This window comes from Mauremys reevesii, linkage group 14, assembly GCF_016161935.1.
Source record: "Mauremys reevesii isolate NIE-2019 linkage group 14, ASM1616193v1, whole genome shotgun sequence".
Taxonomy (NCBI): Eukaryota; Metazoa; Chordata; order Testudines; family Geoemydidae; genus Mauremys; species Mauremys reevesii.
The window spans coordinates 22,997,780-23,016,925 of NC_052636.1; the positions used below are offsets into that span (position 1 = coordinate 22,997,780).

Below are 19,146 nucleotides of genomic sequence, written 5' to 3' on the forward strand. Positions count from 1 at the left end.
ATGGAGTTTCCATCACACTTTAATCCAACCACACTGGTTAGATAAAGAATAAAACAAGATTATTAACTATCAAAAAAAATATTTTAAGATACAGATAATGAGGCATAAAGCTCAGAATTGTTTACAAAAGAAATGCAAAGATAAAACACAAACTAACATCTAAGTTAACCAGCTGAAACGGATTCAAGGCAAATGTTTCTCTCACCATGTGCTGAGACAGGCTGGTTTTCCTTTCAGCCAGGACTCCCCCTAACCTGCCCCTGCCTCCCACGTTCAGCTCTTCAGGAGTTGTCATGAGCAGAGGGAAAGGGGAGAGAGAGAGTCTCAAGCATTTTCCTCACTTCTTTTTATAAATCAGTCCTTTGTACTAGAAACAACTTCAGTTCTCAGCTGAGTCATGGTGCCAGGCTGTCTGTCGGAGATATGAGAATTGGGAGGGAAAGTCTACAGAAAGAGCTTTGGTCAAGTTAGAAGGCCTGAAGTATTAGCTGAGCTTGCTTCTCTGTGTAAAGGGCATAGAAAGGCAAAGTGGAATGGAAAATCCCCCAGATTGGGGAACTAATGGCTTTGTGTGGATAAGGGGCCTAAGTAGGTGTAGTGGAAAGTCCCCAAACACACTGATTTGCAGTAACTGAGCTTGTGAAACATAACCACAGTGGAAGTGTTAGAAAAGTCAAACCACGAACTAGACTAGGAATAACAATAACAGGAAAGGCCGAATATGGAAAACTGCTTGTTCAGCTTGCTTTTGACCTGCATCATATTTTGCAATATATTCCAAATAAGGTAATTAACGTGCAATGTATGTGCCATTGATTGTGGTTTTAAGCTTTAAAAGGCTTGTGTGGTTTTTAGCTCAGGGGGACAGTATTCCAATAGCTGTCGCCCCCTGCGCACGTTTAACCAAGAAAAGAGCCTCAGGCTGAGCTGATTCAAAATCAATCGTGTGGTTGTTTTCCACAACAGCTTCAAGAGGTCCCTGTGATGGAATGTAAATGTCGTCTTCACACCTTCCCCCTGCAGGAGAATGGCTGTTTGACCAGCTGTTTGCCTTGCTGTCTCTGAGGAACTGCTCTGTGGGTGTTCCCCAGAATTGTAACTTTTTCCGTAATCTCATACTGTAAAATCTCATAACTTTACATACAGTGTTACTACACATTTTAACAGGAGGATAATATTCAGTAGATTATGCATTTTCAAATGATACCTCACAAGCCATACTGTGTACAAAATTGATCATAATTTTCTAGAAGAGTGAACATAGGGGTATAGACTGACACAGTGTCTGTGTGTGTGTTCCCAGCAGATATGTGGGTATTTCAGTCCCTCATAAGCATAGTGTTCGGCATCTTCAAGGACCTGGGGAACTAGTCCTGGAAATTCACTGGTTTACCAAGTGTGACACTGTATGGAATTGTGAGACACTTTGGTATTAATAATAAAATAATATAATCTTATCAAATTAAAATGAATCATGGTAGATATGCCATGTAAGGTGTCAGGGGAAATGTTATGATTTGCCAAGTATGATAATTTTGTTTCTATGTCTGTATCACCTTTGTATTGTGAGTTATAGATATGTAGGGTATATCTGTATTTCCAGACTTGTGCAGTGTTTCTGGGTGACACCCCCAGACATATTGACATCAACACTGCCTAGCCTGTTTGATGGCCCATTGAGGGTCATCAGCTGTACAATGAGCCCATGGAAAGGACCAAGGGGATACACCTATTGAGTCAGCAAGACATGCCGGGGTATACCTGTGTAATGAGAACTCAAAGGCTTTTCCATGCCACATGCTGTGAATCTTGTGTTTGGGACACAGGAAGTACAAGCCACATAGCAAAAGAAATATAAAGGGCAGCTGCATCATCTCCATTTTGTCTTCAATCCCCTTTCCTGCCTCTGGAGCAACTTCTCTACAAACTGAACCCTGGAACAAAGGACTGAATGATCCATCCAAGCTGTGGATGTGTTCCAGGCAGATTTTCACACCGGCAACTCACCAATACTGCTAAGAACCTGATATATCCATTTTGGAATGTATCTGACTGCTTTCCCATTTAACTTTCTTTCTTTCTTTCTTTTGTTTAAACCTTTAGTTTAGATGCTAAGGATTGGCTGGCAGTGTGGTATTTTGGGTAAGATCCAAACCTATACTGACCTGGTAACGTGGCTGACCTTTGGGGTCAGAAGATCATTTTGTTTATGTGAGCAGAGTTTTGAAATAACCTCTCACTGTACTGGGCCTAAGTGCTGATTAGGAGTCAGAGAACTGGGATGCAATAAAGGGGGCCGTGTGATTTCTTTTTTCAGCTTCTCGATAACCCAAGTGGGTGATCCCTTTTTCAGCCTGCTCTGATCTTGGCATTTTCAGTGAGACCTGCCTCTGGCCCACCAGGTCACACTAAGCACTGAAGTTAAATTAATAGAATGTTTTTTATGACAAAGTCTTATGAAATCAACTGAATTCCTTTTTTCTTTCATCTGAGCAGGGTTTCCTGTTACCCAGCCTGATGTGATCTCCCAGCTGGAACAAGGGGAAGAGCCATGGGTCCCAGACCTCCAGGGTTCAGAGGAAAGAGAGATCCTGAGAGCTCCCCGCACAGGTGAGGAAACATTAAACCACCTCAGAATCTGTAACTGCCTGAAGGAAACATCTGGGATGCCCTACAAAGCCCTTGGGGAGGTGTCTCAGTTCATTATTGTCCCTAGCAGGGGTCATATCCTCAGGGTAAATATAGCTCATGGCTTCCTATAGATCCTAGCAGACACCAGGCAGTAGCTTCCTCCCTTCCCCCTGCGTATTTGGATGGGATGTGAAGGCTGAATTGATCCCCTCCTCTCTCTTATTTAGAATCATAGAATCTCAGGGTTGGAAGGGACCTCAGGAGGTGTCTAGTCCAACCCTCTGCTCAAAGCAGGACCAAACCCAACTAAATCATCCCAGCCAGGGCTTTGTCAAGCCTGACCTTGAAAACCTCTAAGGAAGGAGATTCCACCACCTCCCTAGGTAACCCAATCCAGTTCTTCACCACCCTACTAGTGAAAAAGTTTTTTTCTAATGTCCAACCTAAACCTTCCCCTCTGCAACTTGAGACCATTACTCCTTGTTCTGTCATCTTCTACCACTGAGAACAGTCTAGATCCATCCTCTTTGGAACCCCCTTTCAGGTAGTTGAAAGCAGCTATCAAATCCCCCCTCATTCTTCTCTTCTGCAGACTAAACAATCCCAGTTCCCTCAGCCTCTCCTCATAAGTCATGTGCTCCAGCCCCCTAATCATTTTTGTTGCCCTCCGCTGGACTCTCTCCAATTTATCCACATCCTTCTTGTAGTGTGGGGCCCAAAACTGGACACAGTACTCCAAATGAGGCCTCACCAGTGCTGAATAGAGGGGAATGATCACATCCCTTGATCTGCTGGAAATGCCCGTACTTATACAATCCAAAATGCCATTAGCCTTCTTGGCAACAAGGGCACATTGTTGACTCATATTCAGCTTTTTGTCCACCGTAACCTCTAGGTCCTTTTCTGCAGAACTGCTGCCCAGCCATTTGGTCCCTAGTCTGTAGCAGTGCATGGGATTCTTCCGTCCTATGTGCAGGACTCTGCACTTGTCCTTGTTGAACCTCATCATGTTTCTTTTGGCCCAATCCTCTAATTTGTCTAGGTCCCTCTGTATCCTATCCCTACCCTCCAGTGTATCAACCACTCCTCCCAGTTTAGTGTCATCTGCAAACTTGCTAAGGGTGCAGTCCACACCATCCTCCAGTACGTTACTGAAGATATTGAACAAAACCGGCCCCAGCACCGACCCTTGGGGCACTCCACTTGATACCGGCTGCCAACTAGACATGGAACTATTGATCACTACCCGTTGAGCCTGACCTTCTAGCCAGTTTTCTATCTACCTTACCGTCCATTCATCCAGCTCATACTTCTTTAACTTGCTGGCAAGAATACTATGGGAGACTGTATCAAAAGCTTTGCTAAAGTCCAGAAATAGCACATCCACTGCTTTCCCCTCATCCACAGAGCCGGTTATCTCATTATAGAAGGCAATTAGGTTAGTCAGGCATGACTTGCCCTTGGTGAATCCATGCTGACTGTTCCTGATCACTTTCCCCTCCTTTAAGTGTTCAGAATTGATTCCTTGAGGACCTGTTCCATGATTTTTCCAGGGACTGAGGTGAGACTGATTGGCCTGTAGTTCCCTGGATCTTTCTTCCTTCCCTTTTTTAAAGATGGGCACTACATTAGCTTTTTTCCAGTCATCCGGGACCTTCCCCGATTGCCATGATTTTTCAAAGATAATGGCCAATGGCTCTGCAGTCTCATCGGCCAACTCCTTTAGCACCCTCGGATGCAGTGCATCCGGCCCCATGGACCTGTGCTCGTCCAGCTTTTCTAAATAGTCCCGAACTACTTCTTTCTCCACAGAGAGCTGGTCACCTCCTCCCCATAGCGTGCTGCAGAGTACAGCTGTCTGGGAACTGACCTTGTCTGTGAAGACAGAGGCAAAAAAAGCATTGAGTACACTAGCTTTCTCCACATCCTTTGTCTCTAGGTTCCCTCCCTCATTCAGCAAGGGGCCCACACTTTCCTTGACTTTCTTCTTGTTGCTAACATACCTGAAGAAACCCTTCTTGTTACTCCTAACATCTCCGGCTAGCTGCAACTCCAAGTGTGATTTGGCCTTCCTAGTTTCACTCCTGCATGCCTGAGCAATACTTTTATACTCCTCCCTGGTTATTTGTCCAATCTTCCACTTCTTGTAAGCTGCTTTTTTGTGTTTAAGACGAGCAAGGATTTCACTGTTAAGCCAAGCTGGTCGCCTGCCATATTTACTTTTCTTCCTACACATCGGGATGGTTTGTTCCTGCAACCTCAATAAGGATTTTTTAAAATACAGCCAGCTTTCCTCGACTCCTTTTCCCGTCATGTTATTCTCCCAGGGGACCTTGCCCATCAGTTCCCTGAGGGAGTAGAAGTCTGGTTTTCTGAAGTCCAAGGTCTCTGTTCTACTGCTCTGTTTTCTTCCTTGTGTCAGGATCCTGAACTCGACCATCTCATGGTCACTGTCTCCCAGGTTCCCATCCACTATTGCTTCCTCTACTATTTCTTCCCTGTTTGTGAGCAGCAGGTCAAGAAGAGCTTTTCCCCTAGTTGGTTCCTCCAGCACTTGCACCAGGAAATTGTCCCCTACACTTTCTAGAAACTTCCTGGATTGTCTGTGGGAAGAGTTTGGGGGAGTTCAGCTCCTGATTTTTATTTGACCTCCCTCCAGCACTTGTTTTGGTTTGGTCTTTCCTGTTCCATCCCTGTTTGAGGTGTCTGTCTCTGTCACAGCAGGTGATGCAGTGGTCCGTGAGAAAGAGGAGCGGAATTCTCAGCAGAAAAATGTTGAGCAAGTGGATAAACACGGAGCATTATCACAAAGCTCGAAAAGGAATGTGTCCAGGAGTCCTGAGCAGGGAAACTCCTGGGAGATTCAGCACAGACCAGAAAGAGAGCAAGGAAACCAGCCAGGGAAGAAATTGGGTAAATTTATTTCCTGTTGGGGAACTCAGAAGGTCCTCATGGAAACCACAACACAACAGTAAATCCTTAGGCGAAAGATAAAAAATACATGCACTGAGTGTGGGCAAAACTTCATTCACAGATCAAGCCTTTCTGTTCATCTGAGAATCCACACAGGGGAGAGGCCCTACAAATGCCCTGAGTGTGGGAAAACCTTCAATCGCAGTTCGCACCTTATTAGCCATCAAACAATCCACAGAGGGGAACGACCCTACGAATGCAGTGAGTGCGGGAAAACCTTCAATCGCAGCTTAAACCTTATTAGCCATCAAAGAATTCACACTGGGGAGAGGCCGTATAAATGCTGTGAGTGTGGAAAATGCTTCACTAAGAGTTCAGCCCTTTCTCAACATCAGAGAATCCACACGGGGGAGAGGCCCTATGAATGCCGTGAGTGTGGGAAAACCTTCACTTACAGATCAGGCCTTTCTAGACATCAGAGAATCCACACAGGGGACAGGTCCTACGAATGCAGTGACTGTGGGAAAAGCTTCACTCAAAGATCAGGCCTTTCTGTTCATCAGAGAATCCACACAGATGAGAGGCCCTATGAATGCAGAGAGTGTGGGAAAAACTTCACTCAAAGATCAGCCCTTTCTGTTCATCAGAGAATCCACACGGGGGAAAGGCCCTATGAATGCCGTGACTGTGGGAAAAGCTTCACTCAAATATCAGCCCTTTATGTTCATCAGAGAATCCACACAGATGAGAGGCCCTATGAATGCAGTGAGTGCGGAAAAGCTTCACTCACAGCTCAGCCCTTTCTAAACATCAGAGGATCCACACAGGGAAAGACCCTACGAATGCCGTGAGTGTGGGAAAAGCTTCACTCAAATATCAGCCCTTTCTGTTCATCAGAGAATCCACACAGGGGAAAGACCCTACGAATGCCTTGAGTGTTGTAAAACCTTCAGTTGCAGCTCGCACCTTATTCATCATCAAACAATCCACAGAGGGGAAAGACCCTACGAATGCAGTGAATGCTGGAAAACCTTCAATCGCAGCTCGCACCTTATTAGCCATCAAAGAATTCACACGGGGGACAGGCCCTATAAATGCTGTGAGTGTGGAAAATGCTTCACTAATTGTTCAGCCCTTTCTCAGCATCAGAGAATCCACACAGGGGAGAGGCCCTATGAATGCCATGAGTGTGGGAAAACCTTCTCTTGGCACTCATCCCATGTTAGCCATCAGAGACTCTGCAAGAGAGATCAACATTGTAAAAATCTCTAGGGCTATCAATACTTTGTTTTTTAATACTTTTCCTGATTCCCACATAGTAACTTTTAAAGCTCTTTGAACTGTGTGCAGCACCGTTATCCCTCAGCTTGTCCAGATGCGTGGCCCATTTTTGCCTTTTGCAGTTCGCCCTCTTTTGAGATGGACCTATTTGTCCTTTCTATTGTCCCACAAGTAATTGGAGTGTGCCCTTCCTATGAGGAACAGGGGGCATCACGTTTATACCATTCCTCCTATTGCAAAGTTATTGTTAGAGTCACCAGTGATACAGATTGTATCCTTGCCAATTGTTCTCACGTTGCTCTGGGTTGTGCTGAAGAGCAGTTATATTGGGAATTTTTCAAATTATATGTAAATGAAGAGGAGCAGGGGCAGGAAAAAAGTATAATTACAGCTTCTGTGACACTGGAAGGAGATGGAGTGACTCAGGCCACGTCTATACTTACCTTCCCGGTCGACGCGGTGAGTTCGACTTCTCGGAGTTCGAACTATCGCCTGATCTAGACGCCGATAGTTCCAACTCCGGAAGTGCTAGTTCGAACTCCGGTACTCCACCGCGGCAGGCGGAGTTGCCGGAGTCGACCCTGGAGCCGCGGAGTTTGCTTCCCCGCCGTCTGGACGGAGTTTTCGAACTAGGGTAGTTCGAATTCAGCCACGTTATTCACGTAGCTGAATTTGCACTCTAGTTCGAATTAGGGGCTGTGTGTGACCAGGGCTCAGAGATTCCTCCTTCCCATCACTGCAGAACTGTTACCTTTTGCCTGAGCCAGGCAGAGTTTATCTTCATCACATTCTATCCATCCACTTCTCAAAGTGTCATGTGATGAAGCATTCTCCGTTGTCTGTGCTTGCAGATGATGTTTTGACTTCTTTAATCCTATATCAGAGTCGCTATGACTGGAGATGAAAGTGTCAAAGACCTGGGAGGGGAATTCAAATGGATCCCAAATACAGTGTGATCATTTAGAGTTTAAATTCCAGGTTCCATCTATTGTAAAGCCACTTCTGGCAAGAGGGCTGTTTTTCCCTTATTATGGGGATGCTACGATACTAAAAAATTTGTAAATAACATAACTGACTATTAAGACAGGGATGAGGGAAGCAGGTTTGAATGGATCAGAGGAGAATGTGATGGGAGACTCTCTTGTCCCGATTCTGAATAATCAGATGTAACCTGCTCTGGAATTTCACTTGACACTTTCTTTGTCATGTATTCTCTCTCTGTGATGCGGGTTTCTATCTTTCCTGAAGGCTGTTTGGTCACCCAATTGGATATTAGTTCATTTGGTAGGATGTAGCTCAGATTTATTTAAGAATTTAAGACAATGACCCTTTGCTAAAGTCCTCATTTATGATTTCAGCTTTGCTTTTTCCCCATCCCTCCATGATGACATGGAGAAAGTTGAAGTGCAGTTCTATAAACAGGAGAGAACTCTCTAATTTACTGGACAAGCTAACAAAGAAACAGCAGTGATTTAAAATCTCCACTCAGAAATGGTGAACAACAGCAGAACCCCAACTAACTGAAGGAAGTGCATCTGATCACAGTGTATTTCAGTTGTTTAAGGCAATATTGTCTTCGATGATCTGGGAAGAGAATTCCATGGTAAGTGATTTTGAACTAGGCAAAATGCCCATGTGTTTGGTTCCCAAAGCATTTGTAACCCAGGCCCTACAGAAGATCTCTCCTAGCTAATCCTATGGTATGGGAAATGCAGCCCTTCATGACACAGATGTTGAGGAAATAGAAGTGGAGTTTTTGTCAAATTTATCCTTTGTAGGTGCTAAAGATGTGTATAAAATGAAACCAGTGTTGAAAATGTAATAGCTTCTGAAAAATAGCCATTTTTAAATAGAATCTCCAGCTCTGGTAACTAACGAAGATTCTGATCCAGGCCTGTATCCAGTCCCTTCCCTGGACCTGTGCCACCGAATTAAAGAAGAGCTGGGCATGTTTCAGGAAGCCATTCCTCATTAACACTGCTGAGATTTTAAGTGGTTTTGTAAAGTATTCTACTTCAGAGAACTGTAACTTTACCCTATCCAAGACCAAGGATTTGGAAAGAGCTGAGGTTGAAAGAGTCCACACCCAGTTCTTGGTTTCTACCCCAGTAAAGGAAGCTATGGTGACCCAAGGAAAATCGTTTGTACAGCTCCACTTCCAAGTTCAGTGTCACTGATTACACTTCCAAAGTATGCCAGGGTTAGATTGAGAACAGTCATCCTTCACTGTTTGGATGCAAAGAGAGAGTGCTTCATAGGACAGTCCTTCCCTGTGGATCCCAAACTGGCTGCCTGGTTGGGTAACAAGGACTTTCAGGCTGTAGAAATTATGGTAACCAATAAGGCAAAGAATGTGTCAGCCTACAATTTCAGATTTTCAGATACACGCATGTTGAGTCCTGAGACTATGGTTTTGTGTCTGACGCTGTGGCTACACAATTAAGCTGATGTTGGCACAGCTCCACCAATGCAGCTGTGCTGCTGTAGCACTGCAATAACAGATGCTGTAAGCCAATGGGAGAGATTTCTCCCATCAGACTTGATTAGTCCAGCCCCTGCAAGCGGCGGTGGCTATGTTGAGAGGAGAAGCTCTCCTGCTCATGTAGCACTATCTACACAGGGGGTTAGGGCTGTGTAACTACATTGTTCAGCTGTGTGGATTTTTCACTCCCCTAAATAATATAGTTATCCCAATAAATGTCTTTAGTGTAGACCAGAGAGGTTTCTCTTGTGTTTTATGCATTTACCTTACTTCTACCTCCTCCTACTTTGAAAGATTAAAAGTGTGAAAAGAGAGGTATTTTTCTCCATGATGCAAACATTCCGACATCGAAGACCCCTTCTACCAACACATATGGCAGAAGATCCTGAGATATATGAACTCACAGAAGTGGTTGGGACAAACTACAATAAGAACCAGGGTTCAGTTGGCAATGGGGATTAAAAGAAAACTAACATATATGACAAGAATTTGTGATCTTTGAATATGTTATTGTTACCAATTAAAATGAAATTATGGGTGAAGTTATTGGTTAAAGAGTAAGAGACTGTGATGATCTGAATTATTTTGGAAAACTGAAAGTTCTCTTAGTTTTGTGTTTTGTTAGTCATACAGGAAATGATGGCTAATCTTGAAAAGTTAATTTGATTTAATTTACCCTGGTTCCTCAACTGTTGCTACAGCTCTAGTACCCATCAATCCAAAGACTGAGAGAAATGGAGAGTTCCAACCATTGTCCTTTTAGTATCTTATTGTTCCTCTCTCTGTTTTTTGTGCTGGCCTTTCTATTCTATCATTTTCTGCCTTTGTTTAGTGGTAACAGTTGGTTTCCATCACTCACGTTTGTTTGTTTAAATCTCTATCCGTTGTTAAATAAATGTTTTGCTTGTTTGATAACTGTACTCAGGTGCTGTGTGAGATACAGTAGCAATGGTCCACAGTAACAACTAGTAACCTGGGATACTTGGGGAAGAGAGGATCTGGGATTTCACCGAGTATCTGGTGATCCAGGCTGGACTCCAGAGGGGGACACATTGAAGGAACTCAGGGGTTAGGGTGGCTGCTGTAGCTCAGAGGAGGGTCCTTGAGTTCCAGCAGGCTGGTGAGTTTGGTCACTAACATCCAAATAGAAAACTCCCTCTTTCTAGTGACAGGTGGCAACAAGGAGACTCACAGCCCTCAGCACCCTGAGAAGGGTCATAATGTGTCTCTATGTTGATCCACCTGTCAAATTCACACAGGGAAAGCTCCCGATAGCACAAAACTCTGCCCTATGAAATCATGGAACATGTGCTTTTCACTTTGTGGGTACGTCTAGACTACCCACTGTATCAGCGGGTAGCGATCGATTTCTCAGGGATTAATATATCGCATCTCATCTAGACGTGCTGGTCGACTCCGGAACTCCACCAGCGCGAACGGCGGTAGCGGAGTCAACAGAGGGCGATTCACATAGCTGAAGCTGTGTATCTTAGATCAATTCCCCCGCCCCCCCAGTGTAGACCAGCCCTCTGAAAGCATGTAAAAAATCCAAACGCTGGAGGACAGGGTTTGGGTCCAGAGCGACCTAGACAAATTGGAGGGTTGGGCCAAAAGAAATCTGAGGAGGTTCAACAAGGAGAAGTGCAGAGTCCTGCACTTAGGACGGAAGAATCCTATGCACTGCTACAGACTGGGGACTGACTGAGTGAGGGGGGTTTGATAGCAGCCTTCAACTACCTGAAAGAGCAGCAGTGTGGGCTTTCTCCTGGCCACTTTTGCTGGGCTGGGCAGGCAGCCTGGAGGCCTTTCTAGAAGAGCATTGGGAACTGAGTTAGAAAAACCAATGTGAAAACCAGAACCTCAGGTTTAGACTCATTTATTTATAATATTAAATCTTCAATTCTAGTGTCACAGTCAATACAATTTCTTCAGCCTGATAGTTGCCCAAAGAGAAACTTCTCTCCAAAGGGAGTGGAGATAAAGCACTTTTCAGAGTCCAAGAGAGACAAGGTGGTGAGGGTAAGAGGACCAACCTCTGTTGGTGAAAGAGACAAGCTGTGGAGCTAACCCCACACACTTCTTCAGTTCTGTGTAGCCTGGAAGGTCGTCTCTTCCATAACAAGCAGTTAGAACATAAGAACAGCCACACTGAGTCAGACCAGTTCATCTAGCCCACTCTCCCGAAAGTGGCCAATGCCCGGTGCCCCAGAGGACCCCTGGGACCAACATGTATACACCACCACCACAAACAAGGTTAACAGTCAAAGCACATGGAGAAAGATCTTGTGTTTCCTTCCTTATGTCCTAGTCCCATCATGTGGCCATTTCCTTTTCTTCCTTTCTGTTAAAAGCTTTGGTGTTTTGCACAGAAACATTATTTCCCCAGGAGAGACCCAGGAGTGGGGGCTGCATTCCTGTACCAAACAGTCACTGGAAGGGAGCAGACAAAGGCCTTTAGGACGAGGCGTCCGTCACTGTCAAAAGATCATCTCCCTCCTGCGGTCACTGGCAGCCTGAATTTGTTCCTTATCCTCCCAGAGTCTGGGGGCTGGAATCAGCACTACCCAGCCCCTCCGTATGTAGCAGGAACAAACACAAACCTGGTCTTTAAAACAAGCTGTCCCCTTCCTTCTCAGGGAATATTTTTCTGTGATTGAAGTTGAGCTTCAGTTCCCCTCTCCTAGGGGCGGGGCGGGTGTGGGGCCAGCTCCCAGTGAGATCTGTTTTCACCATTGCCCTGTTTCAGTCACTCTGGGATCCTAACTCTGCTCCCAGCTGTCAGGCAGTTTACAGCCCATCCACCCTGTTCATTAACTCTGTGGTCATGTGTTACCCCCTTTGCCAGCGCACAGAACCTGCAGGAAAGCTACTCCTGCCAGATGCATTGGTGGTATAGTTGTGTGCGGAGGTGTCTTCTAAGTAATTCATCTGGGTTTGATTCCCAGTCAATGCAATAATGGCTTTTCTCTTCTGTTGTTTCCTCATCTGGAAGTGGTTTAATTTCAGTCACATTGTGTTACAATCACATTATCTATAGAATGAAACAATGTGTTGAAGTCCAGCAGGTCGTACAGGATGGAGGCACACAAGGGGCTGGAATGTATCATCTGAGAAAGACAGAACACTTGGAAACCTGCATCTCCCATCCCCTGGCCTTGCGTGTTATGATTCCAGCTGCGTGAGCTGTTTGTAGGATGTTCCAGCATGATGGGGAAATGAAGTTTTGAGTCAGTTTTTGCTCCTGCAGATTTCTTTGCTGTTATAATTATAATGACATGAACAACAGGGAGGCAAAATAAACATAAAGCCCAAATTGCAATACAGGTGGGGAAAGAGATGATCACGGTTAAGCCAAACACGTCAAAATAAAAATTAATACTAAAAAAGGGGAGAGGGGAAGAGATCAGGTTTGTGGAGATCCCCTTGATATTTCAATGCATATTGTTAGAATCAAAGATCAGACTTGACACTGGAAAACTACCTGTCTCTCTGAACACCTGTGATGAGCAAGATTGAGTTGGGACATTTGTTCTGCTTCAATCATTTATTGTCTCTCTCTTCTCTCCTTCTTCTCCCCCCAATTCCTCATCTCCAATGTCTCTGCCTCTCTCCTCTTGCTCCCTCTCCCCTGCTCTTTCCCAGGAACTCACACTCTACAGCATTTAGGACAAGCCAGAGCTCCCATGTTCTGCACATGAGCCTGTGTCAGAGGACATGTGACCCCGGTCAGAACCAGTCACCAGATCAATATGACCCTTTATGGGCGACTTCTCTGCCTGCTCTGCAATTTACATCTCCCCTCTCCCCCCGCCCGCAAACAGGGTGGGGTACAGCTCTGACAGAGGCCTAACAGGAGAAATTTCAGCCCAAAGACAAATTTGTGTGAAATGTTGAGAAATGAAGAGCCCCCCAAATCCCCAGAACTCTAGTGTCACCCCCATGGCACCAGCACAGGGAACCCAGTGAGATGGGGTTACAGAATACAAGGGGGGAGGCAGCAGGGAGAGAGGTGACAGGGAATCTCTCTTTTTCCTTCTCTCGTCACTTTCTGTTCTTCTCTTTCCTTCCAGGAACTGCAGTCACAGCAGGGAGGGGTTTGTCTCCGTGTCTATCACGGAGGTGGTTGAAGTGATGGATTCTGTGACTTCCTGCAACCTCCGTGACTTCTGCAGTGGGTACAGTGGCTGACTCCAGGGCCACTCAATCAACTGGCTCCAGGAGCCACCCAAGCAGCGGCCAATGCGGCTGGCCCTGGGGACCACTTGACCAGTGGTCCCGAGGGCAGCAGGAGCAGCCACAGCCTGGTGACCTCTGGCAGCACTTCTGGGGTGGCCAGAGCAGCAGCTGGCCCCCTGGGGCTCCCCCCTGCCCCAGCAGCAGCTGGAGTGGCAGCGACTGTCAGGGCTTCTCCCCTGGTAGCTGGTGCTCATTATCCATCAAATAAATCAAAACACTTCCCCCTGCAAATGGATTTAGCCCGGGACCCTCAGAGTCAGCAGCTGTTACGCCCCCACTGAGCTCTCTGGTCAGGTGTCCTAGTGCCGGGAGCCTCCGATGTAGATCCTAAAATAGCGTTTTTGCACCAGGGGCGGCTGACATTTTGGACCAGACGTTGTAGCTCCACTGTTATTTTACTGAATTGCTTCAAAACAGCAAGTGTAGAAAGTGTCCTAAGTGCCAGGCTCTCTGCCATGGAAACAGCTGCCCCTGCTCTCCAGGAGTCTGTGCGTTCCACCCAGCAACGTACACACCTGCTCTGCACTGACGGGGGGTCAGACAGTGACGGTAACGCAAATCTTCCAACTAGTAACCCAGGTCCCTTTCTTTAACCCAGGACGTGCCAGTCACCTGTTAGCCATGGCATTATCTTCACCTTCAAATACCTCTCAGGACATTGAACAGAGGGAGTGAAACCCCCTCCCCCGAATGGCTCCCTGTTGAGGCGTTGTACCGAACCTGCCCCTGGAGACTGTCTGGTTTTATACTCTTAGAGCTTTTTCTCTTCAAACCCCTTATCCCATCTCTGGGCCAACCGCTGCATTTCAGAGTTTAGAATTTACTCTCATCACCCTCCTATGGCACTTTCCATGTGAATTGGGCAAAGCAAGTGGGGGAAGCTCCGTGGCTAATGAAAACCAACACTCTGGGTGAGGCCTGACCTCACACCCACAGCTGTATTTCCCCCTGCATGAGCCACTATAGGTGCTTCTTAGACAAACTTGGGCTGTAGGTGGTTATGTGTGTCTGTGCTTCACCACTTTGGCTGCTCTGTGAAAAGCTGATGGTTCAAACAGAAGCTGGTGGGTTTTTGTTTTGGTTTAAGCAATTAGAGTCTAGTACATTTTAACAGGCAGAAAATGTCCTATTCTGGTCTAGCCCCATTTGACTCCTTCTGTCCATCTTCTTCCTTCCCCCTCAGTGTCTTTCCTTCCCCATTGGGGACATGCAGAGATGAACCCCAGTCAGTCTGTGTCACAGAGAGTCTGTATCTCCTAAGGAATGTGGGTGAAGGATTCCAGCTGAATTAACGCCACTCACCTGGGTTAGAAACATTTGTTTCTTTCGAGCAGATAGTGGGAAATGGGACATTAATTCAGAGCCAGGAGGCAAGGCAGAGGCTTCATGCTCTTGATCTCCATGAAGGGAGAGAGGATCCCCAGGAAGGAACAGAGCTTCCTTTAGACTCAAGTTGGGTCACCTGGAAGTTGGAAAAGACCCTTGGTCACTGAGGATCTCATGGGATCGTGCTGCTCCAGAGGCTCGAGAGTCCTGGGTGCGGGGAGGGTGTCACTGCACAGTCTGAAATGAAAGGGAGGACCCTGGAAGGGACGGGGAGGAACAGAAAATGGAGAGGAATGAAACAGAATAAACCCCTCTTCTCTCTCCCCTCCCTGACCCAGCAAGAACTGTTATCAGTGGGGAAACTCCCCACCATGAACGGCAGAGACCACAGAGACATTTGCCTCATGCTGAGAAGTAAGGGGACCAGACACCAAGTGTGAAAAATCAGAGACTTTCACCAGATGCATTGGTGGTATAGTGGTGAGCATAGCTGCCTTCCAAGCAGTTGACCTGGGTTCAATTCCCAGGCAATGCAATGATGTGATGATTCCTCCACTGGGAATTGGTTTAATCTCAGTCACATTGTTTCAGTTTATCAATAGAATGAGAGAATCAGTGTCCCAAATCCCAACAGGTCATTAAACACCCAGTGGAGGAAGAAAGGGGTGGGACTATATAATAAGCAGTTGGAGTCATCCTGGTATTACAATGCTTGGTTCATTTTTTTTTTAAATTCCTTTACTTCCCTCTCCCTTTTAGACTCAGAGCCTTTAAGGTCAGAAGGGACCAGTGTGATCATCAGGAGGGAGTGGGAGAGGGAGGGGGAAAGCCACTTCACAGGCATTCAGAGAGGGAGAGGAGACAAAAATGGGAATGGGGGAAGTATAACAGACCTATTGAGCATAGAAATCACTGCTGCTCCTACAACAGCAGGGACAGGCCACTAGGAGCTGGGAAAAATTAAGCCATCATGTTTCTGCCTGGTTTTGAACCAGGGACCTTTTGCATGTTAGGCAAACATGATAACCACTACACCACAGAAACTCTGTTGCAGGGCTCTGCCTCTCCCTTCATAAGAACAGAAGAATGGCCAGACTGGGTCAGCCCAAAGGTCCATCCAACTCCATATCCCATCTGCCAACAGTGGCCAATGCCAGGTGCCCCAGAGGGACTGAACCTAACAGGTAATGATCAAGTGATCTCTCTCCTGCCATCCATCTCCACCCTCTGACAAACAGAGGCTAGGGATACCATTCCTTACCCAGGCTGCCTAATAGCCATTAATGGACTTCACCTCCATGAATTTATCTGCAAAAATAATGAGGAATACTTGTGGCACCTTAGAGACTAACAAACTTATTTGAGCATAAGCTTTCGTGGGCTAAAATCCACTTAAACAGATGCATACAGTGGAAAATACAGCAGGAAGATATATATATACACAGAGAATATGAAAAAATGGGTGTTGCCATCCACACTATAATGAGAGTGAGCAGTTAAGGTGAGCTGTTATCAGCAGGAGAAAAAAACTTGTAGTGATAATCAGGATGGCCCATTTCCAACAGTTGACAAGAAGGTGTGAGTAACAGTAGGGGGACAAATAAACATGGGGAAATAGTTTTACTTTGTGTAATGACCCACCCATTCCCAGTCTTTATTCAAGCCTAATTTAATGGTGTCCAGTTTGCAAATTAATTCCAATTCAGCATCTCTCGTGGGAGTCTGTTGTTGAAGGTTTTTTGTTGTAATATTGCGACTTTTAGGTCTGTAATCGAGTGACCAGGGAGATTGAAGTGTTCTCTGGCTGTGTTTGAATGTTATAATTCTTGATGTCTGATTTGTGTCCATTTATTCTTTTATGTACAGACTCTCTGGTTTGGCCAATGTACATAGCAGAGGGGCATTGCTGGCACATGATGGCACATATCACATTGGTAGATGTGCAGGTGAATGAGCCCCTGATGGCATGGCTGATGTGATTAGGTCCTATGATGGTGTCCCCTGAACAGATATGGGGACAGAGTTGGCAATGGGCTTTGTTGCAAGGATAGTTTCCTGGGTTAGTGTTTTTGTTGTGTGGTTGCTGGTAAGTATTTGCTTCAGGTTGGGGGGCTGTCAGTAAGCAAGGACTGGCCTGTTTCCCAAGATCTGTGAGAGTGAGGGATTGTCCTTCAGGATGGGTTGTGGATCCTTGATGATGCACTGGAGAGGTTTTAGTTGGGGGCTGAAGGTGACGGCTAGTGGGGTTCTGTTACTTTCTTTGTTGGGCCTGTCCTGTAGTAGGTGACTTCTGGGTACTCTTCTGGCTCTGTCAATCTTCTTCTTCACTTCAGCAGGTGGGTACTGTAGTTGTAAGAACACTTGATAGAGATCTTGTAGGTGTTTGTCTCTGTCTGAGGGGTTGGAGCAAATGCGGTTGTATCTTAGAGCTTGGCTGTAGACAATGGATTGTGTGATGTGGTCTGGGTGAAAGCTGGAGACATGTAGGTAAGTATAGCGGTCAGTATGTTTCCAGTATAGGGTGGTGTTTATGTGACCATCGATTAGCACAGTAGTGTCCAGGAAGTGGATCTCTTGTGTGGACTGGTCCAGGCAGAGGTTGTAGGTGGGATGGAAATTGTTGAAATCATGGTGGAATTCCTCAAGGGTTTTCTTTTCCATGGGACCAGATGATGAAGATGTCATCAGTGTAGCACAAGTAGAGTAGGGGCATTAGGGGACGAGAGCTGAGGAAGCGTTGTTCTAAGTCAGCCATAAAAACGTTGGCATACTGTGGGGCCATGTGAGTACCCATAGCAGTGCCGCTGACTTCAAGGTACACATTGTCCCCAAATGTGAAATAGTTATGGGTGAGGACAAAGTCACAAAGTTCAGCTGTGACATTATCGGGGATACTGTTCCTGACGGCTTGTAGTCCATCTTTGTGTGGAATGATGATGGAGCGTCTACATAGCCAGACAATCCTGCTGTCAGGGTGCCAATGCCTGAGATGATGGGGCATCCAGGATTTCCAGGTTTATGGATCTTGGGTAGCAGATAGAGTAACCCTGGTTGGGGTTCTAGGCTGTCTTATTGCCAAGAGACGGAGAAACTCGGCCAGCCGCAGGCGGTGCATAACACCGCCCTAGTGTGGGGGTGACAGCGCCTCCAAGATCCTGACACCCCTATTGGTTCCACTGCTGGTTGTTTTCCTTTTCCGGTGGGACTTTGGGCAAGTTGCTCCCCCCTCTAGGGCTCCGTCCCCAGCAGGCAAATGGGGATTTCGTACCTTCCCGCTATTGGAAAGTGCTGGGAGAATCCCCCAGCCAAAGCTGCTCTGACAGCGCTAAGCAGCATCTGACCATTCAAGGTCGGAGCGCACTGCCCAGGAGGAGGAGTGTTTGGCTCTGGGGTTTCACTTCAGCCCAGTCTAGAGAGAGGGGCCCACCCATGGGGTTTGGCTCAAGAAGACCAAGTCTCCAATTCATTAAGGGCGTTTTGAATTCCAGTCCTGAGCTCCAAAGTGCTTGGTGTCATTTGCACATTTTAGAAGCATGCTCTCCACTCCATTTTCCAAATCATTCATGAAACTATTGAATAGTACTGGACCCCGGACTGATCACTGCCGGACCCACGAGGTGCCCCCTCTCTGTTGGGCAGCCAACCATGGAGAAGGGCCCTTGGAGTCTGGGCTTTCAAACAGCTCTGCACCCTCGTGACACTGATTGAATCTAGACCTCATTTCCCTTGTTTGCTTGTGAGAATGTCCTGCGGGACTGTGTCAAAAGCCTTAGTGACCCCAAGATAGATCCCATCTACTGTTTACCCACCTCCACTAGGCCCCTAACCCTGCCAAAGAAGGAAAGAGGCTGGGTTTGGGATGATTTGTTCTTGACAAATCCATGCTCCCTTGTCCTAAGAACCAAATTCTCCTGTAGGTGCTGCTGACAAACTGTTTAAGAATGTATTGCAGTATCTCTCCAGCTATGGAAGTGAGGCTGGCTAGTCTGCACGTCCCAGGGGTCTCTTTGTTCCCCTTTCAAAGATAGGTCCTGTCTTGTTCATGGATGGGAAGATGTTCTTTTTCAGGGATCTCAGATGAGAACTGGGGCACAACACCTGGTTTGTTAAGGCCACAAAAATGGAGGCAGGAACCTCTTCTCTCCTGCTGGCAAAGAACCCCAGGTACCTAAAAGACAGGGACTCACACCCCTGAATGGGCTTTAGAAAAGGCAATGGTTAAAAAGTTTGGCCCCGACCATTTCTTGTTTCCGCAGACTAGACATTTTAGCAAACTT

The 19,146-nt window shown here is 46.3% G+C and overlaps 1 protein-coding gene and 2 non-coding genes across 3 annotated transcripts in view; 2 read left to right on the forward strand and 1 right to left on the reverse strand.

Annotated features, from left to right (window-relative positions):
* LOC120381558 (zinc finger protein 470-like) overlaps positions 1-6,750 on the forward strand; it is a gene marked incomplete at its 3' end in the record, with an annotated part of 61,877 nt that extends 55,127 nt beyond the window's left edge. The window contains exons 3-4 of the mRNA XM_039499730.1: positions 5,615-6,295; positions 6,378-6,750. Coding sequence (XP_039355664.1) covers positions 5,615-6,295; positions 6,378-6,750 — 1,054 coding nt within the window. The remainder of the gene's footprint in view (positions 1-5,614; positions 6,296-6,377) is intronic.
* Positions 6,751-15,332: 8,582 nt separating this feature from the next.
* Positions 15,333-15,404, forward strand: TRNAG-UCC. The gene has a single exon. It is a non-coding gene; the product is annotated as a tRNA-Gly (tRNA).
* Positions 15,405-15,840: 436 nt separating this feature from the next.
* TRNAV-AAC lies at positions 15,841-15,913 on the reverse strand. Its single transcript has one exon. It is a non-coding gene; the product is annotated as a tRNA-Val (tRNA).
* Between the last annotated feature and the right edge of the window lie 3,233 nt (positions 15,914-19,146).